Below are 25696 nucleotides of genomic sequence, written 5' to 3'. Positions count from 1 at the left end.
CTGTCCCCATCCTATTCCATGTCATTATATATAATACATACAACAGTGACCGATCCTTACTAACTGCATGCGTTAAAATTGCACATCAGCACATAGCAGGGGGCACATAGCCGCGATGTATTATCAATGTTAAATTTCAACCATAATATCGACAACATTAATAAACGCATACGTTGAGAAAATATCTAACCCAGCATATTTTCCGGTTATATACTGTACCACAATGCATTGCTAGTATTCGTTGGTCACCATTTTGGACACGTTTTTCAAATGTAGAAGATTGAAGTATTTATCCGCAAATATCTCAGCAATCCTCTTTTGACGAGTAAGTATGAATAATAATAATACTATCTGAATACATACAGATCTTTCTTAATATTATTTTGATTAAAATAGTACGTGAATAAGCAAAAAATGGCACATGAAAATAGTGTGAATGGGGAAGATGACACAAAATCGCATTGCCGTTTCTCTAATTATTCTTATTCTATGTTGTACTTTCAAACTTTGGGTACTCTTTAATTAGGACAGACTTTATCGCTCAACTGCTATGATGCAAGCCAAATTTATACATTTATTTCAGCTTTGAGCTTAGTAAACCGTTCATTTTTTAGATTATACTAAAGAAGACATTAATCATTATTTATTTGGGAAGTAATATTATATAATTTTCTCCTAGCTGCGGTGCTGAAGTCCCACCCTACATCAACAGAAAAAGAAATAAAGGAGCACGCAATGTGTTACTTGAAGAATGCATATGCAATAATAGGTTTCTAGTTCTAACTGTTAGGACAATAAGACAGGGTTTGCAAATAGTGGACATAAATTGTCTTAACTTCCATTGTAATATTTTTTTTCTTGGAAATATAGAAGTTGTACATTTTAAAATGTATTTTTGAATCAAAATGTGGTTTTGAGTTAGTGTGTTAATGTAATTAGTTTGTGTTTGTCATTACTGTACTGTATATTGCCATGTTACCAGAATTTGTAGCTGAAGTTTAAGACTAGTTGTGTTTTTTATGATTATTGCCCATTATTGATTGTCGATTGATTGTATACAATGTATAATTTGAAATACATATTTTTCAGGTGTGAATGTGTATTTTCAGAATAAATTTCTTAACCAAATCATTGGCTTGATTTACTAGTTTCTACACCTGTAAAACCTATCTTTGATGTATAATAGACCTTGTTGTGGGAAATCCTTCATCCAAGAAGCAGGACACAGTCTTTGTGGATTCAGTTGTTTTATTGAGCTCAATAATGACATCAACGCGTGTTGGGTCTGCCCCGCAGGACAGACGAAACTGCAAGGGTTTCCCAGCTCTTATATACAGTATGATCTCAGGAAGATGTTTTGTTTCACTGCTTCATGTGTATTCGTCTTGCCCTTTGATATGTAGCATGAGTTGACCAGTTGGTCCTGTCTCAAGTCCTGTCCTTTGTTATGTAGCTGTCCTTTGATATATGTAGATCTGCTAAGTCCTGTCCCAAGTCCTGTCCTTTGATGTGTACCTGTCTTTGTTGGAGCTGCTTAAGATATGTTAAGGCAGCCGATACATTACACAATGTGCTTGAATTTAATTGTTGTGTTGAATACAGATAAATTATATATATATATATTTTCCATCAATAATATATATGTAAGTATGTTTTATGTTCTACTTCAGTCCCTCCTGTTAACCACCTGGCGATAGCCCCGGTAGGTTACCTATTACCCTCCACGTACACATCAGCAGAGTCCGTCGACTCATTTGACCTGACGTTTTGGGTATTTGCACTCCTCTTACAGCCTTAGCCATTCCCTATTGGAAGGACCTGAGCTTGGGAGTTTTAGATTTGATTTCCTGAACTCTGTTGAAGAACTGGTGGTGTGGGTGAGGGGTCAGTGGTAAAACCCTAGTTCCTCGTATCTGACTAGAAGGCCAATTACTATTTCATGAATAGTGATAAGTGATGCTAGTCACAGGAAATAGCACTGAGGCTCCTGATGTGGCAACTGCCCAATGTCTCACCAATTGCGTCAAGAGCTATATACACACCAATCATCACAGAGTCTGCCAACCTCATCACTATTCCGTGCTCCAGACTGACCTTTAATTTCCTCTTCTTTAATGATTGTCCTGCCTGTTAATTACTGGATACTGCAGGCTAAACCACCTCTCCTAGTTCTCCATCTTCAGTCAGCTCTGCACTCCACCAGGGTTTAAATGACAATAACGCTCTAGTGTGAAGGATTCTGATACTTGTGGGCAGAACGTGGATTCCAGTGGCACCAAGCAGCACAGGCTTTGCAGGCACACCATGCCTCGATACCATGAAAAACAGCACTGGGTTGGCGACCTCTGCACAGCCCTTAAAGAGGTAGTGATTGGCTCAGAAGAGGTAATATCAGAACTGGTATTATTTAACATATAAGCAGTGCCACAAGAGAATGTAATCTAATGGACTGACTCAGTGCATTACTTACTGAGTGGTCATCTGTGCTATTACACAGACTATATTTTATAACCTCTATGGTCCTTGTGATAAACTTTCCTAGATAAGCTTAATTACTAAAATATTACGCAGAGCTATCTGAGGAAGGGTATACCAGTAAAGGATTCATAATGGCTTCCACATTTCCACACCATTGCACAAATCACCACCAATTCACTACTAAATTAACTTCTTTAAATTATCATGTTTAATTTAGTCCAATTGGTTTCACACTCTCCAAAAGCTTGACTTGTCATTGCTCAAATGCAATGTAAATAATCCATTTACTTCGGAATTAATGTAAAACTCAATTTCAGACACTAGACTAGACTTCAACATATAACACTTTCCTTGGTATCTTATAACAAAAAATATCATCAGGCGCCTCTGCAATAACAGGATATTGCACAGGCCTCCGATGTGCACAAAATAAAATGCAACACTTATACCTATATTTACGTTTACCATCTGTCAGGTTATTCCCCCCCTCATAGTTCAGTCCAGTTTCCCAGATAAATGGGGCATCTCTGTCCGTCCTGAAGATTGGGATCCACAGTTCAGAAAAGAACAATAAATCCTTTATGTTAACTTGAGGTCGTTGGGGTGATAACTTGGTGGTCCACTAGGTCTAAGTCCATCTCGGAACCCAAAAGGCCAGGTTATTTTGTCAATGCGGTCCCTCCTGTTGGGAGTTGAACACACCCAGGCCTCAAGCAGATTAATTAGAGTTGCGTTTTACGACTGATAAGGTAACTGAAGCAAGGCCTTCAGTCTTCGAGCGCTCAGATATTATAACACCTGTAATGAGATTTTTTAGAAAGCAGCTACTGGCCCTCCTGCTGAAGAAATAGAATGTTAATAACAGTTTTTTTATCAATTTTCCTCTCTACTTTCAACTTTTTTCTCACAAGATGTCCAACAAACACGGGTCGTTATTCATTAAGACTTCACGTTGATCTGGATAGAAATCCTTCCAAATGGACTAGACGCATGCTTTTCCCTTGTGTCCTATCTGAAGAAATTAGGATTGGTCGCCATTTACCTTTCAGCTCTGATCAGCCAGGGCCTACTGCTTTGTGCTCCTTCCGTGAGTCACAGGGCTCGTGGCATCAAATTCCATCACTTAACAGGCCTGATTTTTATGACTATGTCAGCTCCTCAGAGTTCCTGCATCTTTCTGCCGAGAATCTCTCCAGATTCTGTTGGATGTCTTGAATATTTAAATTTCCTATTTGGGAAGACCCTGTCACTTCAGATACCAAAGGGCCATTACCTTAGCTTATCCCTTCATGACCTTAATTATATAGACATTTGTCTGTTACTCCCAAACTTGTATATTCCAATAAGATTCAATACATACTATGGCTATTTCATCCAGAAGGAATCTATATGATGTCATTTTTTTAATTATTGTTTTAGCGTAAAAGCGGTATACATTTTACTTTTATATGTATCTGTTTTAACAGCTGTGTAAGATTTAAAACACAGCATCACGTATTCCATTTTCTTGTTTTTCAACAAGCAATGTTTGTTACTTCCAATCAGGTTGATCCATTTTTTATCGTACTTTTGAGCAGACATAAGTATGTTTTATGGGAACAAGTAATAGGTTTATTCCATGCTGAAAAAAAGAAGAAAGAGAACACAACGTTTCGGCGGTGGGACCTGAAGAAGGCTCCAGGGCCGAAACGTTGTGTTCTCTTTCTTCTTTTTTTTCAGCATGGAATAAACCTATTACTTGTTCCATTGCAGCCTACGCATGCTGACGCAGCTACCCACCTTAAGTGTGTTTTCTGTTCTACTTCAACCTCTAACCATATACGTATAATAGACCTCTAAAGTTATCCGTATAATAGACCTCTAACCATATAAGTATAATAGTCCTCTAAAGTTATCTGGAACTCCAAACATATATGTATAATAGTCCTCTAAATTTATCCGTATAATAGAACTCCAACCATTTACGTATAATGAACATCTAATCATAGACGTATAACTGACGTATAACAATAGACGTATATTAGAATTTCATTTTAGACGAATTGCGGACCACATTTAGACATCTAAGGTATGCGTTTAATAGACGTATATTATACGTCTTTTGCCCACTGGGTGGTGTCGCCCCACAACTATCGTCTGGAGGGACTGCACCCCTCCTCCCTCCGAGCATGTCAATGACAAAGACCCAGGCATTCAAGGCATTCCAGACAGCGCCCCATCCATTCTAAGAGCTCTATTGACATGACTTGGATATGAAGGCCATTGTACAGGAAAGCTCCCCTCAAAGAGCTCTAAGGAACAGAACACTAGACAAGAGTCTGAAGGCAGGAACCAGAGACCATCATGCTTGAGCTACTGTATCTTCCAGTCAGAACTGTTAGTGGGGCCAGCAGGGGGTGCTCACCTGTGTGGGCCCTAATGCCCCAGTATAGGGACGGGGACACTATACTGTGCAAAGGCGGTGTCCTTCGGATGAGACGTAAAACAGAGGTTCTGACTCTCTTTGGTCATTCAAAATCCCGATGAGCGCACTGGCGCACTATGGCTGCCGTCACATCATCTGGGTGGAGCCACACATTGGTGGTGGGGGCCTGTAAAGAGAGGAAAACTGACCGTGGTGTCAGCAGGTACGTGTTTGTGTCTATGTGTGCCCTGCGATGTCCCATCCAGGATGAATGCTGCCTTGTGCCCAATGCTTCCCAGGATAGGCTCTGAGGCACTGTAACCCTGAATTGGATAAAAGACTAATTAAAATGATGTAATGATTAATATTATGATAATAATAATTGGCTTTTCTAATTGGGGTGGGTATGATACAAAACTCAAACTAAAAATATAAATTTGAGTGGCACTACTAAGATTTTAGAAAGAGTCTAAAAGGGTTTTGCATCAGAAGGGAAGCCGGACAAGGCATGAAATCCAGTTCGCTTGTAAGGTGCATGGTCTCCTGAACCCAGATGATCCAAATCAAAATCTAAAATAAAGTTGCAAGCTTGGCCAAGATCAGCAAGCATGTTGGCATGAAAAAACTGAGGGTTAATATTGCAGAGAATGTGCCACAGAACTTTGGTTAAAAGATAATGAAGGGAGGTCCAAAAAGAAATATTGGTGTCCTGTTAAACTGATATGGTTCGCCATTTCAGAAAAAGTCCCTGAACTGAGCCACTACTGATGACTGCATTCCTTCCTTTTAGAAGACCATAAACTTCATAAAAACCTTGATTTTTCCACAGTTTTTAGCGTCATCAGAGAGAGAACATAATTTTCACCGAATTCATTATACAGTATCATACAAAAGTATATTCGGGGCAGAGCGGTGGCTCTGTGGCATAGGATCTGCACCTGTGGCGGGAAGGTTGCTGGTTCAAATCCTGCAGCTAGCAGAGGAATCCTACTCTGTGGGGCTCCTGAGCAAATCCCTTAACCCCAACTGCTCCAGGGGTGCTGTACAATGGCTGACCCTGTGCTCTGACCCCAAGCTTCTCTCCCTGTCTGTGTGTCTCATGGAGAGCAAGCTGAGGTATGGAAAAAGATAATTCCTAATGCAAGAAATTGTAAAGGGTTAATAAAGTGATGTTATAATGTTGTTGTTGTTGTTATTATTATTATTATTATTATTATTATATTTCAACCAGAAACTTACATACTGTACCATAATGGTACAGGTTTCCAGGCACAACTATAAACAGTGCATCTGTTAAGCCAAAGATCTGTTAATTTTATGAAGCTACCTGTAATAAGACCAGTAATTTGTATAGCAAATTGCAAAAGTAACTAATACAAAGAAACTTTAATTTTGATATGGAGAACCTTATTAAGAATTACTGATTGAAAAAGGGTCCCCAAAAAAGGGGGCATAGAAAATGACAATCAGTTCTTTCCCAATTTTGGATCCCAAATTATATTTCACTTTGCTTGGATGGAAAACCATATGTTTCCTTCTTTCTTGCACTGTTCGAGAAAGACAGAAGTTCTTAGTGGGACCTCAGTTCACCAGAGGAAGACAGCTGAAGAATCTAATGATGCTATTTACTATGTTTCCATCTTTATTAATCCAGAATTTCATTTAACATGGAAACAAGGAAACAAGATGTAAGTTGTAGAAAGAAAAGACATTCAAATTGATCTCCAGTAAATTGCTAATTGTGCACAATTGATAACAGAATTAGGAATTTACTGGAGATAGATCAATTTGGCGGCCTTTCTCGTATAAGGCTTCTGTGTATTGAGTTTTAATAAAATCATTTACGTTTATCTCCAAGGACTCACCTTATATTGTATGTTCGGGTTTCCATGAAATGAGAGCGAGGTCACAGACTGCGGAAGCAGCAATGCAGCGTTCTCCAGCCTTTCCACTGTAAGGACTCAGTTCTTCTGTTGCTGCTTTATCAATCAATCAAAGTTTATTTATCAAATGCACAACAACACAGCATGTAGCAGTAATTGATGGCAATGAAATGTCTTTTCTGTGAGCTCACCAGGGGGAATTAAAAATAAAAATCACAAAATTAAAAGTTACAGAATAAAGCTGCATACTAATAGTGCAATACAAAACGAATTTAAAAATAATATATATATAGAACTGATACATATCCCAGGTGTATGCAATATATTATGTCCAAATAGTGCAATATACAGTGTGCAAAATACAATGGAAACTGTTTGTCCATGTAACCTAACCATTCACAAAGACCATTACGGTGGTTGCTGAAGGTGACTGCAGTTTGGCTGTTTAGCAGTCTTATTGCCTGGAGGTACTGTATAAACTGTTCCATAATCTGTTGGTCCTTGACTGAATGCTTCTATACCGTTAAAAGGACGGTAGGAGAAAAAACAGTTTATCACTTGAATGACTGGGGTCATTCACCAACCTTCTGCAGTGCTTTGCTACTGCAGCAACGTTTAACTACTGGAATGTGCTAGAGATACAGACGGAAGAGACAGGAGTGATTTACGTGTACTTATCTGTTGGTCTCCGATTCTAAAGGAGTGAGCTTAAAGTAATGGTAATGAAATTTAATAGACAGCCCGTCCTCATAGAGCTTCTGGATACAACGAACGTGTCTCACAGTGCTGCCTCTATCCGAAAAGAAATTTAACAAGAAAAACTTTGCCAGTCCGATTTAAAAATGGAGGTTGCAATTCAAAAACCTGTCAACAGATACTTTTCGTCTGTTTGTAGTTTAAAAAACGACGACTGAAGGGGAAAAAAAAAAACTTTGTTTTGACTTCTGGAAAATATTACAATCCTTAATCGCGATAATCATTCAGAAAGCACTACAACAAGGTGGAAAATATGAGCCCACTACGTACATAAACTAGAACACTCGGTATTTATTAAGGAAACATTGTATGAAATAACGAAACGCAAGACACAAAAAAACTACTAACATTAATAGTAACAATAAGAAATATGTATCAATTTCTCACATTCAATGGCGAAATACTTGATTACATATAGTAAAGTATTGTATTTAAAAAGAAACTCTGAGCTGTGTACAATTAGACAAACAACACGACTGAAAATGATGCAAGAAGAATTAGACCTACAGCAAAACAAGTGAGTAAAACAAACAGTAAGAAGAAATGACATATTAATAGCTTGACTACAAAGAGCTTCCCAATTCCGTCATCGAAATACTCGCCTTAATTACATTATCATCTGTTTTCCTTCGGGTTGGAGAAAAGACGACAAATCAGAAGCCCACTTTGTAATTTGCGATTACCTGAAATAAAGTGTCTTCAATTTGACTCCCTCTACTCGCGTGAGAATGTTTGTGAAAACACCGGGCTCTTCCACATGTAATGCCGACAGCTTGGGGGTTCAATAAATACCGGAGGAGCGCACTTGCCTCCACGAGCTTTGTGGGACAAAATGATGTTACGGAAAAAAACGCGCTGGTTTCTGCTGCATGTGCTTCTGCTGGGACTGACGGCAGCAGTTCCATTAGTGGATCGCGGGCTGAGAATATCCCGTTGGAAAGAAATGCAGCTGAGTGATGGCAGCGATTACACGGCTGCATTGAAGAGCAACTTGTTTGTCAGTGACGCACAGCATGGGGAAAGGATAGACGAGGTAAAAGCTCAGGCCAGTCCAGCTGCATTTCCAGATAGTCTACACATCGATGTTCTTCACAAAGCAATGAGTGATGCAACACAGAAAGATGTCCCATCATCCGTTAAAGCGTACACATATGCCCTAGAAAGTGCTCCTTCTCCCGATGAGGCTGTTGGTGACCTGGAGGGGGACCCCAGAGCTATTGAATGGGACCCCACTGCACTGGAAGGGGATATTGGTGACGTGCAGGGTGACCCCACTGCTGCTGAAGGTGACCTGGAGGGAGACCCCTCTTCCCTGGAAGGGGATATAGGTGACGTGGAGGGTGACCCCACTGCTCCTGAAGGTGACGTTGAGGGAGACCCCTCTTCCCTGGAAGGGGATACAGGTGACGTGGAGGGTGACCCCACTACTGCTGAAGGTGACGTTGAGGGAGACCCCTCTTCCCTGGAAGGGGATACTGGTGACGTGGAGGGTGACCCCACTGCTGCTGAAGGTGATGTTGAGGGAGACCCCTCTTCCCTGGAAGGGGATACTGGTGACGTGGAGGGGGACCCCACTGCTGCTGAAGGTGACGTTGAGGGAGACCCCTCTTCCCTGGAAGGGGATATTGATGATGTGGAGGGTGACCCCACTGCTGCTGAGGGGGACCTGGAGGGAGACCCCTCTTCCCTGGAAGGGGATACAGGTGACGTGGAGGGTGACCCCACTACTGCTGAAGGTGATGTTGAGGGAGACCCCTCTTCCCTGGAAGGGGATACTGGTGACGTGGAGGGGGACCCCACTGCTGCTGAAGGTGATGTTGAGGGAGACCCCTCTTCCCTGGAAGGGGATACTGGTGACGTGGAGGGGGACCCCACTGCTGCTGAAGGTGATGTTGAGGGAGACCCCTTTTCCCTGGAAGGGGATACAGGTGACGTGGAGGGTGACCCCACTACTGCTGAAGGTGATGTTGAGGGAGACCCCTCTTCCCTGGAAGGGGATACTGGTGACGTGGAGGGGGACCCCACTGCTGCTGAAGGTGACGTTGAGGGAGACCCCTCTTCCCTGGAAGGGGATATAGGTGACGTGGAGGGTGACCCCACTGCTGCTGAAGGTGACCCCACTGCTGCTGAAGGTGACGTTGAGGGAGACCCCTCTTCCCTGGAAGGGGATATTGATGATGTGGAGGGTGACCCCACTGCTGCTGAAGGTGACCTGGAGAGAGACCCCTTTTCCCTGGAAGGGGATATAGGTGACGTGGAGGGTGACCCCACTGCTGCTGAAGGTGACCTGGAGAGAGACCCCTCTTCCCATGAAGGGGATATTGGTGAGGTGGGGGGTGACCCCACTGCTCTTGAAGGTGACCTGGAGGGAGACCCCTCTTCCCTAGAAGGGGATATAGGTGATGCTGAGGGTGACCCCAGTGCTGCTGAGGGGGACCCTACTGCACTGGAAGGGGATATTGGTGATGTGGAGGGTGACCCCACTGCTGCTGAAGGTGACGTGGAGGCAGACCCCTCTTCCCTGGAAGGGGATATAGGTGACGTGGAGGGTGACCCCACTGCTGCTGAAGGGGACGTGGAGGGTGAGAATATTGTGGACTTCCACTTTTGTTCCATTTTGTGTGTCACTGTTACTCGTTTTCTCTTGCCATGACCTAACTTTTTTTCTTGCAGGGTTCTGGTGAGCTGTTACTGCTTTAGTGTTTGGAGTGACTGGAGGACTATGTGAATCCCTGGTCTTGGATTGCTTTGAGATGCCAATAAACCTGTATAATTCAGATGCCTGGGAATGTGTTCAGCTTTGTGTGCTCACCTACCTCATGGTTGCCATTTAGAAATAGCTCTGTACTTGCTTGTGGACTCTCCCTTGCCACAGGCCCTACAATTCTTACCTTCCAGTGCTTTGATCTGTGCCACCATATGTGCCTCAAAGCAGGAGCAGACACCAGGTTAATGGAAACTTGCAGATCTGGAGTGCAAGTGCTTGCCCTCCTGCAGGCATCTGAAAGGGGTGGGAACCACTGCTCCCGGTGACCCACATACCTGTTGGTTTTCATTCCATCGCAGCTTAACCAGATCAAGTAAAGCTTCAATTGAATATCTGCATTTGATTCCAGTCACAAGTTTAGGGTTTTATTTCTCTTGCAAAATGGGATGGTTAAACCTTCTACATGTTTAAGAGCTGGGAACAAACTGTTCCAATTCCCCTTCTTAGGTCAATGAAGGACTTGTGTAACTGAGGGCTTGGTGGGAACAAATGGAGAGGTGGGTGGGGGGGGCCAGGCCCAGGCCCGGGCCCAGGATTGGGAACCACATTCCTAAAGCTTAGGACTGCTCCCTGCTTCATAGGTTCCCTGCTGGTACTATCATTACACAGGTCTGTGCTTGAGCCACAAACCAGGATTCCACCCAGTGACTGCTTTAGTTTCCAGTAACCATATCCCTGTCTCTAGAAAAACAGTGTGTAACTAAGGTATAGTGGATGTGAGAAACTGAACCCCTAGTTTAATTAGGTTAATTAAGCAAATAATGAAGTGGCTGAGTCTGGAAGGATCTACTCTGGATGAAGAGCCATGATTGAAGAACATGACTGAGGTCACCTGAAAGAGTTACTGCAGCTCCTTGCTCTGGAAAGGATTGCAAAATTATTATTACACTATTCTGCATGAGAGCAGCCTGTTTTGATTTTGACAGGGCAGCTCACGGTGCCGCTAATCACATTTGTCAAACATTTTGGACAAAATGGCTTTTCCTAATAAATTAACGGTAGATGTTTGCTTGCTTCATCGCTCCTGCTGAAATGAATATGTATTGGTTCATCACAAAAACCTTGATTTTATTTTGTGTGTTGTGAGAGTGGGACTTGTCGCACATCAAATGTCCAAAGACATTTTAGTTAAAGCATGAGAAACTCTTCAAGGAAGAGGCAGACAAGACCGAGTCAATCAAATGGGCGACAGTGGTTTGTTTTTGGATGTTGAGTAACATCCAGAATCAAGTTGTACTCCAGGAGATGGACAGTGCCCACGAGAACATTGCACTTCACAGTGATGGTGATTGGCTCGGCAACCAAAGTCTTGAAACAGGCCAACGTCCACAACCAGGTAAGCAATCAAAGAAGGACGCCACGCACTGCCCAGTGGGCATTGATTCGTCGAATATACGTATATTCACGGCGAAAATATACGGCACGAGAGTATACGGCAGTAATTAATTTATTTATTTATTACTATATTATACATGTGTAAATAAATTAATTACTGCGAAAATAATTTACTTCGTACACTGTGCAGAGTGCCGTATACTCCTAGTTGCGGAACACACGATACATACAGTAAAAAGCCTCAGGCACTGTGTTAGATGTGTTTTCGACGTTATATATGCGTTTATTAATGTCGTCGATTTTACGGTTGCAATTCAACGTTGATTATATGTCGCGGCGACGTATATATACGTATAGCCGTATTTTCACCGTGAATATACGTATATTCGACGAATCAATGCCCACAGCTTGCCATTTAAGGGTTTTGCGGAGGGGATCTTGCCACCTGCCTGAAAAAAACAGTAAAATGTTTGAGTGCCTATAGAGTTTCTATTTTTATTTTCTTGAGAAAAGTTGATACCATTTCCTGGACACCCCGTCCCCCAAAAAATCTGTAGGTGGGTGTCTGAAATTCTGAGGGGGGTGATATTTCGGTTGAAACGGAGCTGTACGGTGCAGCTACCCAAATGAAATCTCGCAGCTATGCCATTGATTAGCGCTTCATGATAGAAGATAACGACTAGCAATCTGGTATTTGCGATGAAGTTCAGTTTCGTCACTCTCGTGGTTTGTATTGCCTGGAGCGAAAAGTACCATAAGCGTTCATTTTTGCAGCTACATGGAGGTTCTGAATCGTTAAGAAAAAATTGTTGTAAAACCAACAGAAAGCACAGACTGCTATAACTAGTCCTAGTTATATAACGATTTTAAGTATAATGATAAAGGAATCTGTCCACCTGAGCAAACAGGATCGTTATGTTGACACTCAATAACGACACTGATATGTGCAGTTCCTGGATGGACAGCCCTCCTGCACATCAAACAGTCTGAATGACTGTTAGTGTCATTTAGTGTTGTCTGACCATTGACAAAGTACAACTATTGTTTTAGGGAGCTAATTAAGTTAGGAAAATCTTTTTGCCCAAAACTGAAGAGGCGACACTCCTCCCTCCCCCTGTGATGCCAGGCCTGTCCCCATCCTATTCCATGTCATTATATATAATACATACAACAGTGACCGATCCTTACTAACTGCATGCGTTAAAATTGCACATCAGCACATAGCAGGGGGCACATAGCCGCGATGTATTATCAATGTTAAATTTCAACCATAATATCGACAACATTAATAAACGCATACGTTGAGAAAATATCTAACCCAGCATATTTTCCGGTTATATACTGTACCACAATGCATTGCTAGTATTCGTTGGTCACCATTTTGGACACGTTTTTCAAATGTAGAAGATTGAAGTATTTATCCGCAAATATCTCAGCAATCCTCTTTTGACGAGTAAGTATGAATAATAATAATACTATCTGAATACATACAGATCTTTCTTAATATTATTTTGATTAAAATAGTACGTGAATAAGCAAAAAATGGCACATGAAAATAGTGTGAATGGGGAAGATGACACAAAATCGCATTGCCGTTTCTCTAATTATTCTTATTCTATGTTGTACTTTCAAACTTTGGGTACTCTTTAATTAGGACAGACTTTATCGCTCAACTGCTATGATGCAAGCCAAATTTATACATTTATTTCAGCTTTGAGCTTAGTAAACCGTTCATTTTTTAGATTATACTAAAGAAGACATTAATCATTATTTATTTGGGAAGTAATATTATATAATTTTCTCCTAGCTGCGGTGCTGAAGTCCCACCCTACATCAACAGAAAAAGAAATAAAGGAGCACGCAATGTGTTACTTGAAGAATGCATATGCAATAATAGGTTTCTAGTTCTAACTGTTAGGACAATAAGACAGGGTTTGCAAATAGTGGACATAAATTGTCTTAACTTCCATTGTAATATTTTTTTTCTTGGAAATATAGAAGTTGTACATTTTAAAATGTATTTTTGAATCAAAATGTGGTTTTGAGTTAGTGTGTTAATGTAATTAGTTTGTGTTTGTCATTACTGTACTGTATATTGCCATGTTACCAGAATTTGTAGCTGAAGTTTAAGACTAGTTGTGTTTTTTATGATTATTGCCCATTATTGATTGTCGATTGATTGTATACAATGTATAATTTGAAATACATATTTTTCAGGTGTGAATGTGTATTTTCAGAATACATTTCTTAACAAATCATTGGCTTGATTTACTAGTTTCTACACCTGTAAAACCTATCTTTGATGTATAATAGACCTTGTTGTGGGAAATCCTTCATCCAAGGAGCAGGACACAGTCTTTGTGGATTCAGTTGTTTTATTGAGCTCAATAATGACATGCCCCGCAGGACAGACGAAACTGCAAGGGTTTCCCAGCTCTTATATACAGTATGATCTCAGGAAGATGTTTTGTTTCACTGCTTCATGTGTATTCGTCTTGCCCTTTGATATGTAGCATGAGTTGACCAGTTGGTCCTGTCTCAAGTCCTGTCCTTTGTTATGTCGCTGTCCTTTGATATGTGTAGATCTGCTAAGTCCTGTCCCAAGTCCTGTCCTTTGATGTGTACCTGTCTTTGTTGGAGCTGCTTAAGATATGTTAAGGCAGCCGATACATTACACAATGTGCTTGAATTAAATTGTTGTGTTGAATACAGATAAATTATATATATATATATTTTCCATCAATAATATATATGTAAGTATGTTTTATGTTCTACTTCAGTCCCTCCTGTTAACCACCTGGCGATAGCCCCGGTAGGTTACCTATTACCCTCCACGTACACATCAGCAGAGTCCGTCGACTCATTTGACCTGACGTTTTGGGTATTTGCACTCCTCTTACAGCCTTAGCCATTCCCTATTGGAAGGACCTGAGCTTGGGAGTTTTAGATTTGATTTCCTGAACTCTGTTGAAGAACTGGTGGTGTGGGTGAGGGGTCAGTGGTAAAACCCTAGTTCCTCGTATCTGACTAGAAGGCCAATTACTATTTCATGAATAGTGATAAATGATGCTAGTCACAGGAAATAGCACTGAGGCTCCTGATGTGGCAACTGCCCAATGTCTCACCAATTGCGTCAAGAGCTATATACACACCAATCATCACAGAGTCTGCCAACCTCATCACTATTCCGTGCTCCAGACTGACCTTTAATTTCCTCTTCTTTAATGATTGTCCTGCCTGTTAATTACTGGATACTGCAGGCTAAACCACCTCTCCTAGTTCTCCATCTTCAGTCAGCTCTGCACTCCACCAGGGTTTAAATGACAATAACGCTCTAGTGTGAAGGATTCTGATACTTGTGGGCAGAACGTGGATTCCAGTGGCACCAAGCAGCACAGGCTTTGCAGGCACACCATGCCTCGATACCATGAAAAACAGCACTGGGTTGGCGACCTCTGCACAGCCCTTAAAGAGGTAGTGATTGGCTCAGAAGAGGTTATATCAGAACTGGTATTATTTAACATATAAGCAGTGCCACAAGAGAATGTAATCTAATGGACTGACTCAGTGCATTACTTACTGAGTGGTCATCTGTGCTATTACACAGACTATATTTTATAACCTCTATGGTCCTTGTGATAAACTTTCCTAGATAAGCTTAATTACTAAAATATTACGCAGAGCTATCTGAGGAAGGGTATACCAGTAAAGGATTCATAATGGCTTCCACATTTCCACACCATTGCACAAATCACCACCAATTCACTACTAAATTAACTTCTTTAAATTATCATGTTTAATTTAGTCCAATTGGTTTCACACTCTCCAAAAGCTTGACTTGTCATTGCTCAAATGCAATGTAAATAATCCATTTACTTCGGAATTAATGTAAAACTCAATTTCAGACACTAGACTAGACTTCAACATATAACACTTTCCTTGGTATCTTATAACAAAAAATATCATCAGGCGCCTCTGCAATAACAGGATATTGCACAGGCCTCCGATGTGCACAAAATAAAATACAACACTTATACCTATATTTACGTTTACCATCTGTCAGGTTATTCCCCCCCTCATAGTTCAGTCCAGTTTCCCAGATAAATGGGGCATCTCTGTCCGTCCTGAAGATTGGGATCCACAGCTCAGAAAAGAACAATAAATCCTTTATAGTTCAGGTGGGTAGCTGCGTCAGCATTCGTAGGCTGCAAAGGAACAAGTAATAGGTTTATTCCATGCTGAAAAAAAGAAGAAAGAGAACACAACGTTTCGGCGGTGGGACCTGAAGAAGGCTCCAGGGCCGAAACGTTGTGTTCTCTTTCTTCTTTTTTTCAGCATGGAATAAACCTATTACTTGTTCATAAATCCTTTATGTTAACTTGAGGTCGTTGGGGTGATAACTTGGTGGTCCACTAGGTCTAAGTCCATCTCGGAACCCAAAAGGCCAGGTTATTTTGTCAATGCGGTCCCTCCTGTTGGGAGTTGAACACACCCAGGCCTCAAGCAGATTAATTAGAGTTGCGTTTTACGACTGATAAGGTAACTGAAGCAAGGCCTTCAGTCTTTGAGCGCTCAGATATTATAACACCTGTAATGAGATTTTTTAGAAAGCAGCTACTGGCCCTCCTGCTGAAGAAATAGAATGTTAATAACAGTTTTTTTATCAATTTTCCTCTCTACTTTCAACTTTTTTCTCACAAGATGTCCAACAAACACGGGTCGTTATTCATTAAGACTTCACGTTGATCTGGATAGAAAATGGACTAGACGCATGCTTTTCCCTTGTGTCCTATCTGAAGAAATTAGGATTGGTCGCCATTTACCTTTCAGCTCTGATCAGCCAGGGCCTACTGCTTTGTGCTCCTTCCGTGAGTCACAGGGCTCGTGGCATCAAATTCCATCACTTAACAGGCCTGATTTTTATGACTATGTCAACTCCTCAGAGTTCCTGCATCTTTCTGCCGAGAATCTCTCCAGATTCTGTTGGATGTCTTGAATATTTAAATTTCCTATTTGGGAAGACCCTGTCACTTCAGATACCAAAGGGCCATTACCTTAGCTTATCCCTTCATGACCTTAATTATATAGACATTTGTCTGTTACTCCCAAACTTGTATATTCCAATAAGATTCAATACATACTATGGCTATTTCATCCAGAAGGAATCTATATGATGTCAAAAATTCCTTAATCTCATTCTTGTTACAAAGTGGTGCCTTTACCTACCTTTTTTTAATGATGACAAAGAGTGAGACCTAAAGGTGTTATATCAGAGCAGCTTTGTTCTCCCTCTGGATTGCCTTAGGGCTCTGTGTTGTCCCACACCCTATAAATTCTGCATTCAATCAACTGTAGAATCCCTTTTGAGAACACATTGTTAAATTTGCTGTGACTCTGTCATTGTCAGTCTTCTCCTAGACATAGACGACTACAGCTTTCAGACATCTAAGACAAACATATAGTGAGGAAGACCACATAGTCATAACTGCCAAGACCATCTTTTACACAGTGCTGCAAACACCCTCACTCATGCCTCCATCACACCTCAACTAGATTACTGTAATAAGTTTACAGTGGGTCTCTCTATTCATCTTCTAAATAAACTATATGGTTAAAACTCCACTGTGTGACTCCTAACACATTTAAGGCACTGTGACCACATCGCCCCAACTGTGGCATCTCTGCACTGGCTCTCCATTATTCAGCACATTGACTTACATTTTTTAATTTTTACCCTCGGCAGTCTTACATTCTGAACCCTGCAATGCTTTACATTTTAATTACTAACTGTGAAATAAGCAGGGCCTAACTCTCTGCTAAGGCGCATCTTTTAATAGTTTCTTTAGTATTTTCTTTTTCAAGATGTGAATTTAACCACCTTGTTCCACCACTCTGAGGCTCACTCCCTGTCTATCTGAGAACTATAAACACTTTTTGAGGTCTTACTTCTAAAGTGAAAACCAGGGGTCCTACTTTTATTTTCATCTGTTCCCTCTTTTTTTTTTTTACTACCTGGAGTGCATCCCTGTCCAACACCCTGAATGAGACACCAGTCCATCCCAAGGCACACACAGATACGGGGCTCTGTACACACTCACACCTAGGTCAAACTTTTCCCTTTTTTTTTAGATACCATTTGACCCACCCACATGTCTTTGGACTGTGGGAGGAATCCAGAGCGTAGGAACAGAACCCACATAAATACGGGGAGAAGATATAGACTCAATGCACACAGCACCCCATTAATTGAACCCAAGGCTAAGCTGTATGAGGCACAAATGCTAACTATTGTGAGATTGTGCTCTCCTCATATATTTATGCTATGTTTCAACTAAATTTGTATAGCTAATTTTTATACAAATACTATCTGACTCATTTATATATCTGAGTCATTTAGGTCTACCTGTACTCTGTTGGTATTTGTATTTATACATTTTAGATGATCTTATATTTTTCTGTTCACCTGAGTTGCTTCTTGATTTATTTTAATCAAGTCTCTAATGTCTAGCCAGTCCGGCTGGCTTAACACATTCACATAGTCTTATTTGAAACACGCAGTCACACACTGAGCTTTTTCACCTACACACGCGCGCACACACACACATACAGTACACAGGCCGGCACACAAATTAATAAAAACAAACGTACACATCTATAGTGCTTTTGCATTAAATTTGGAAATTGTTGGATCATGTCGTATTTCACGAACATTTTAGTTACCATTTTTTTAATTATTGTTTTAGCGTAAAAGCGGTATACATTTTACTTTTATATGTATCTGTTTTAACAGCTGTGTAAGTTTTAAAACACAGCATCACATTTCTGTGTTCCATTTTCTTGTTTTTCAACAAGCAATGTTTGTTACTTCCAATCGGGTTGATCCATTTTTTATCGTACTTTTGAGCACACACAAGTATGTTTTATGGGAACAAGTAATAGGTTTATTCCATGCTGAAAAAAAGAAGAAAGAGAACACAACGTTTCGGCGGTGGGACCTGAAGAAGGCTCCAGGGCCGAAACGTTGTGTTCTCTTTCTTCTTTTTTTTCAGCATGGAATAAACCTATTACTTGTTCCATTGCAGCCTACGCATGCTGACGCAGCTACCCACCTTAAGTGTGTTTTCTGTTCTACTTCAACCTCTAACCATATACGTATAATAGACCTCTAACCATATAAGTATAATAGTCCTCTAAAGTTATCTGGAACTCCAAACATATATGTATAATAGTCCTCTAAATTTATCTGTATAATAGAACTCCAACCATTTACGTATAATGAACATCTAATCATAGACGTATAACTGACGTATAACAATAGACGTAAATGAGAATTTCATTTTAGACGAATTGCGGACCACATTTAGACGTCTAAGGTATGCGTTTAATAGACGTATATTATACGTCTTTTGCCCACTGGGTGGTGTCGCCCCACAACTATCGTCTGGAGGGACTGCACCCCTCCTCCCTCCGAGCATGTCAATGACAAAGACCCAGGCATTCAAGACATTCCAGACAGCGCCCCATCCATTCTAAGAGCTCTATTGACATGACTTGGATATGAAGGCCATTGTACAGGAAAGCTCCCCTCAAAGAGCTCTAAGGAACAGAACACTAGACAAGAGTCTGAAGGCAGGAACCAGAGACCATCATGCTTGAGCTACTGTATCTTCCAGTCAGAACTGTTAGTGGGGCCAGCAGGGGGTGCTCACCTGTGTGGGCCCTAATGCCCCAGTATAGGGACGGGGACACTATACTGTGCAAAGGCGGTGTCCTTCGGATGAGACGTAAAACAGAGGTTCTGACTCTCTTTGGTCATTCAAAATCCCGATGAGCGCACTGGCGCACTATGGCTGCCGTCACATCATCTGGGTGGAGCCACACATTGGTGGTGGGGGCCTGTAAAGAGAGGAAAACTGACCGTGGTGTCAGCAGGTACGTGTTTGTGTCTATGTGTGCCCTGCGAGAATGCTGCCTTGTGCCCAATGCTTCCCAGGATAGGCTCTGAGGCACTGTAACCCTGAATTGGATAAAAGACTAATTAAAATGATGTAATGATTAATATTATGATAATAATAATTGGCTTTTCTAATTGGGGTGGGTATGATACAAAACTCAAACTAAAAATATAAATTTGAGTGGCACTACTAAGATTTTAGAAAGAGTCTAAAAGGGTTTTGCATCAGAAGGGAAGCCGGACAAGGCATGAAATCCAGTTCGCTTGTAAGGTGCATGGTCTCCTGAACCCAGAGGATCCAAATTAAAATCTAAAATAAAGTTGCAAGCTTGGCCAAGATCAGCAAGCATGTTGGCATGAAAAAACTGCGGGTTAGTATTGCAGAGAATGTGCCACAGAACTTTGGTTAAAAGATAATGAAGGGAGGTCCAAAAAGAAATATTGGTGTCCTGTTAAACTGATATGGTTCGCCATTTCAGAAAAAGTCCCTGAACTGAGCCACTACTGATGACTGCATTCCTTCCTTTTAGAAGACCATAAACTTCATAAAAACCTTGATTTTTCCACAGTTTTTAGCGTCATCAGAGAGAGAACATAATTTTCACCGAATTCATTATACAGTATCATACAAAAGTATATTCGGGGCAGAGCGGTGGCTCTGTGGCATAGGATCTGCACCTGTGGCTGGAAGGTTGCTGGTTCAAATCCTGCAGCTAGCAGAGGAATCCTACTCTGTGGGGCTCCTGAGCAAATCCCTTAACCCCAACTGCTCCAGGGGTGCTGTACAATGGCTGACCCTGTGCTCTGACCCCAAGCTTCTCTCCCTGTCTGTGTGTCTCATGGAGAGCAAGCTGAGGTATGGAAAAAGATAATTCCTAATGCAAGAAATTGTAAAGGGTTAATAAAGTGATGTTATAATGTTGTTGTTGTTATTATTATTATTATTATTATATTTCAACCACAAACTTACATACTGTACCATATTGGTACAGGTTTCCAGGCACAACTATAAACAGTGCATCTGTTAAGCCAAAGATCTGTTAATTTTATGAAGCTACCTGTAATAAGACCAGTAATTTGTATAGCAAATTGCAAAAGTAACTAATACAAAGAAACTTTAATTTTGATATGGAGAACCTTATTAAGAATTACTGATTGAAAAAGGGTCCCCAAAAAAGGGGGCATAGAAAATGACAATCAGTTCTTTCCCAATTTAGGATCCCAAATTATATTTCACTTTGCTTGGATGGAAAACCATATGTTTCCTTCTTTCCTGCACTGTTCGAGAAAGACAGAAGTTCTTAGTGGGACCTCACTTCACCAGAGGAAGACAGCTGAAGAATCTAATGATGCTATTTACTATGTTTCCATCTTTATTAATCCAGAATTTCATTTAACATGGAAACAAGGAAACAAGATGTAAGTTGTAGAAAGAAAAGACATTCAAATTGATCTCCAGTAAATTGCTAATTGTGCACAATTGATAACAGAATTAGGAATTTACTGGAGATAGATCAATTTGGCGGCCTTTCTCGTATAAGGCTTCTGTGTATTGAGTTTTAATAAAATCATTTACGTTTATCTCCAAGGACTCACCTTATATTGTATGTTCGGGTTTCCATGAAATGAGAGCGAGGTCACAGACTGCGGAAGCAGCAATGCAGCGTTCTCCAGCCTTTCCACTGTAAGGACTCAGTTCTTCTGTTGCTGCTTTATCAATCAATCAAAGTTTATTTATCAAATGCACAACAACACAGCATGTAGCAGTAATTGATGGCAATGAAATGTCTTTTCTGTGAGCTCACCAGGGGGAATTAAAAATAAAAATCACAAAATTAAAAGCTACAGAATAAAGCTGCATACTAATAGTGCAATACAAAACGAATTTAAAAATAATATATATAGAACTGATACATATCCCAGGTGTATGCAATATATTATGTCCAAATAGTGCAATATACAGTGTGCAAAATACAATGGAAACTGTTTGTCCATGTAACCTAACCATTCACAAAGACCATTACGGTGGTTGCTGAAGGTGACTGCAGTTTGGCTGTTTAGCAGTCTTATTGCCTGGAGGTACTGTATAAACTGTTCCGTAATCTGTTGGTCTTTGACTGAATGCTTCTATACCGTTAAAAGGACGGTAGGAGAAAAAACAGTTTATCACTTGAATGACTGGGGTCATTCACCAACCTTCTGCAGTGCTTTGCTACTGCAGCAACGTTTAACTACTGGAATGTGCTAGAGATACAGACGGAAGAGACAGGAGTGATTTACGTGTACTTATCTGTTGGTCTCCGATTCTAAAGGAGTGAGCTTAAAGTAATGGTAATGAAATTTAATAGACAGCCCGTCCTCATAGAGCTTCTGGATACAACGAACGTGTCTCACAGTGCTGCCTCTATCCGAAAAGAAATTTAACAAGAAAAACTTTGCCAGTCCGATTTAAAAATGGAGGTTGCAATTCAAAAACCTGTCAACAGATACTTTTCGTCTGTTTGTAGTTTAAAAAACGACGACTGAAGGGGAAAAAAAAACTTTGTTTTGACTTCTGGAAAATATTACAATCCTTAATCGCGATAATCATTCAGAAAGCACTACAACAAGGTGGAAAATATGAGCCCACTACGTACATAAACTAGAACACTCGGTATTTATTAAGGAAACATTGTATGAAATAACGAAACGCAAGACACAAAAAACTACTAACATTAATAGTAACAATAAGAAATATGTATCAATTTCTCACATTCAATGGCGAAATACTTGATTACATATAGTAAAGTATTGTATTTAAAAAGAAACTCTGAGCTGTGTACAATTAGACAAACAACACGACTGAAAATGATGCAAGAAGAATTAGACCTACAGCAAAACAAGTGAGTAAAACAAACAGTAAGAAGAAATGACATATTAATAGCTTGACTACAAAGAGCTTCCCAATTCCGTCATCGAAATACTCGCCTTAATTACATTATCATCTGTTTTCCTTCGGGTTGGAGAAAAGACGACAAATCAGAAGCCCACTTTGTAATTTGCGATTACCTGAAATAAAGTGTCTTCAATTTGACTCCCTCTACTCGCGTGAGAATGTTTGTGAAAACACCGGGCTCTTCCACATTTAATGCCGACAGCTTGGGGGTTCAATAAATACCGGAGGAGCGCACTTGCCTCCACGAGCTTTGTGGGACAAAATGATGTTACGGAAAAAAACGCGCTGGTTTCTGCTGCATGTGCTTCTGCTGGGACTGACGGCAGCAGTTCCATTAGTGGATCGCGGGCTGAGAATATCCCGTTGGAAAGAAATGCAGCTGAGTGATGGCAGCGATTACACGGCTGCATTGAAGAGCAACTTGTTTGTCAGTGACGCACAGCATGGGGAAAGGATAGACGAGGTAAGAGCTCAGGCCAGTCCAGCTGCATTTCCAGATAGTCTACACATCGATGTTCTTCACAAAGCAATGAGTGATGCAACACAGAAAGATGTCCCATCATCCGTTAAAGCGTACACATATGCCCAAGAAAGTGCTCCTTCTCCCGATGAGGCTGTTGGTGACCTGGAGGGGGACCCCACAGCTATTGAAGGGGACCCCACTGCACTGGAAGGGGATATTGGTGACGTTGAGGGTGACCCCACTGCTGCTGAAGGTGACCTGGAGGGAGACCCCACTGCACTGGAAGGGGATATTGGTGATGTGCAGGGTGACCCCACTGCTGCTGAAGGTGACCTGGAGGGAGACCCCTCTTCCCTGGAAGGGGATACTGGTGACGTGCAGGGTGACCCCACTGCTGCTGAAGGTGACCTGGAGGGAGACCCCTCTTCCCTGGAAGGGGATATAGGTGACGTGGAGGGTGACCTCACTACTGCTGAAGGTGACGTTGAGGGAGACCCCTCTTCCCTGGAAGGGGATACTGGTGACGTGGAGGGGGACCCCACTGCTGCTGAAGGTGACGTTGAGGGAGACCCCTCTTCCCTGGAAGGGGATATTGGTGATGTGGAGGGGGACCCCACTGCTACTGAAGGTGACCTGGAGAGAGACCCCTTTTCCCTGGAAGGGGATATAGGTGATGTGGTGGGTGACCCCACTGCTGCTGAAGGTGACGTGGAGGCAGACCCCTCTTCCCTGGAAGGGGATACTGGTGACGTGGAGGGGGACCCCACTGCTGCTGAAGGTGATGTTGAGGGAGACCCCTCTTCCCTGGAAGGGGATATTGATGATGTGGAGGGTGACCCCACTGCTGCTGAAGGTGACCTGGAGAGAGACCCCTCTTCCCTGGAAGGGGATATTGGTTATGTGGAGGGTGACCCCACTGCTGCTGAAGGTGACGTGGAGGCAGACCCCTCTTCCCTGGAAGGGGATATTGATGATGTGGAGGGGGACCCCACTGCTGCTGAGGGGGACCTGGAGGGAGACCCCTCTTCCCTGGAAGGGGATATTGGTTATGTGGAGGGTGACCCCACTGCTACTGAAGGTGACCTGGAGAGAGACCCCTTTTCCCTGGAAGGGGATATAGGTGATGTGGTGGGTGACCCCACTGCTGCTGAAGGTGACCTGGAGAGAGACCCCTTTTCCCTGGAAGGGGATATAGGTGACGTGGAGGGTGACCCCACTGCTGCTGAAGGTGACGTTGAGGGAGACCCCTCTTCCCTTGAAGGGGATATTGATGATGTGGAGGGTGACCCCACTGCTGCTGAAGGTGACCTGGAGAGAGACCCCTCTTCCCTGGAAGGGGATATTGGTGAGGTGGGGGGTGACCCCACTGCTCTTGAAGGTGACCTGGAGGGAGACCCCTCTTCCCTAGAAGGGGATATAGGTGATGCTGAGGGGGACCCTACTGCACTGGAAGGGGATACTGGTGATGTGGAGGGTGACCCCACTGCTGCTGAAGGTGATGCTGAGGGGGACCCCACTGCACTGGAAGGGGATATTGGTGACGTGGAGGGTGACCCCACTGCTCCTGAAGGTGACGTGGAGGCAGACCCCTCTTCCCTGGAAGGGGATATAGGTGACGTGGAGGGTGACCCCACTGCTGCTGAAGGGGACGTGGAGGGTGAGAATATTGTGGACTTCCACTTTTGTTCCATTTTGTGTGGCACTGTTACTCGTTTTCTCTTGCCATGACCTAACTTTTTTTCTTGCAGGGTTCTGGTGAGCTGTTACTGCTTTAGTGTTTGGAGTGACTGGAGGACTATGTGAATCCCTGGTCTTGGATTGCTTTGAGATGCCAATAAACCTGTATAATTCAGATGCCTGGGAATGTGTTCAGCTTTGTGTGCTCACCTACCTCATGGTTGCCATTTAGAAATAGCTCTGTACTTGCTTGTGGACTCTCCCTTGCCACAGGCCCTACAATTCTTACCTTCCAGTGCTTTGATCTGTGCCACCATATGTGCCTCAAAGCAGGAGCAGACACCAGGTTAATGGAAACTTGCAGATCTGGAGTGCAAATGCTTGCCCTCCTGCAGGCATCTGAAAGGGGTGGGAACCACTGCTCCCGGTGACCCACATACCTGTTGGTTTTCATTCCATCGCAGCTTAACCAGATCAAGTAAAGCTTCAATTGAATATCTGCATTTGATTCCAGTCACAAGTTTAGGGTTTTATTTCACTTGCAAAATGGGATGGTTAAACCTTCTACATGTTTAAGAGCTGGGAACAAACTGTTCCAATTCCCCTTCTTAGGTCAATGAAGGACTTGTGTAACTGAGGGCTTGGTGGGAACAAATGGAGAGGTGGGTGGGGGGGGCCAGGCCCAGGCCCGGGCCCAGGATTGGGAACCACATTCCTAAAGCTTAGGACTGCTCCCTGCTTCATAGGTTCCCTGCTGGTACTATCATTACACAGGTCTGTGCTTGAGCCACAAACCAGGATTCCACCCAGTGACTGCTTTAGTTTCCAGTAACCATATCCCTGTCTCTAGAAAAACAGTGTGTAACTAAGGTATAGTGGATGTGAGAAACTGAACCCCTAGTTTAATTAGGTTAATTAAGCAAATAATGAAGTGGCTGACTAGCTGGTGGGGGCTGAGTCTGGAAGGACCTACTCTGGATGAAGAGCCATGATTGAAGAACATGACTGAGGTCACCTGAAAGAGTTACTGCAGCTCCTTGCTCT

The 25696-nt window shown here is 42.1% G+C and overlaps 2 protein-coding genes across 2 annotated transcripts; both read left to right on the top strand.

Moving 5' to 3' along the window:
- Positions 1–8329: 8329 nt before the first annotated feature.
- Positions 8330–10298, top strand: LOC138241209 (autotransporter adhesin BpaC-like). Its single transcript, XM_069194266.1, has 3 exons — positions 8330–9224; positions 9600–10103; positions 10195–10298. Exons 1-3 carry the CDS (start codon positions 8354–8356, stop codon positions 10203–10205), a joined length of 1386 nt encoding a protein of 461 aa, XP_069050367.1. The 5' UTR covers positions 8330–8353; the 3' UTR covers positions 10206–10298.
- A 12413-nt stretch (positions 10299–22711) lies between these two features.
- On the top strand, positions 22712–24827 carry LOC138241208 (retinitis pigmentosa 1-like 1 protein). Its single transcript, XM_069194265.1, has 2 exons — positions 22712–24632; positions 24724–24827. The coding sequence occupies exons 1-2, from the start codon at positions 22775–22777 to the stop codon at positions 24732–24734; spliced, it is 1869 nt and encodes a 622-aa protein (XP_069050366.1). The 5' UTR covers positions 22712–22774; the 3' UTR covers positions 24735–24827.
- The last annotated feature ends 869 nt before the right edge of the window (positions 24828–25696 follow it).

The sequence above is a fragment of the Lepisosteus oculatus genome, chromosome 9 (genome assembly GCF_040954835.1).
Source record: "Lepisosteus oculatus isolate fLepOcu1 chromosome 9, fLepOcu1.hap2, whole genome shotgun sequence".
Taxonomy (NCBI): Eukaryota; Metazoa; Chordata; class Actinopteri; order Semionotiformes; family Lepisosteidae; genus Lepisosteus; species Lepisosteus oculatus.
The sequence above is the reverse complement of the archived record's forward strand: the minus strand, read 5'-3'. Positions and strand labels throughout refer to the sequence as shown.

Excerpts from the sequence above, each read along its gene's own strand:
- LOC138241208 (XM_069194265.1), top strand. The coding sequence starts at position 22,775 with ATGATGTTACGGAAAAAAACGCGCTGGTTTCTGCTGCATGTGCTTCTG.
- LOC138241209 (XM_069194266.1), top strand. The coding sequence starts at position 8,354 with ATGATGTTACGGAAAAAAACGCGCTGGTTTCTGCTGCATGTGCTTCTG. Across the intron at positions 9,225-9,599 it reads TTCCCTGGAAGGGGATACAG|GTGACGTGGAGGGTGACCCC; the intron begins GTGACGTGGAGG and ends AAGGGGATATAG.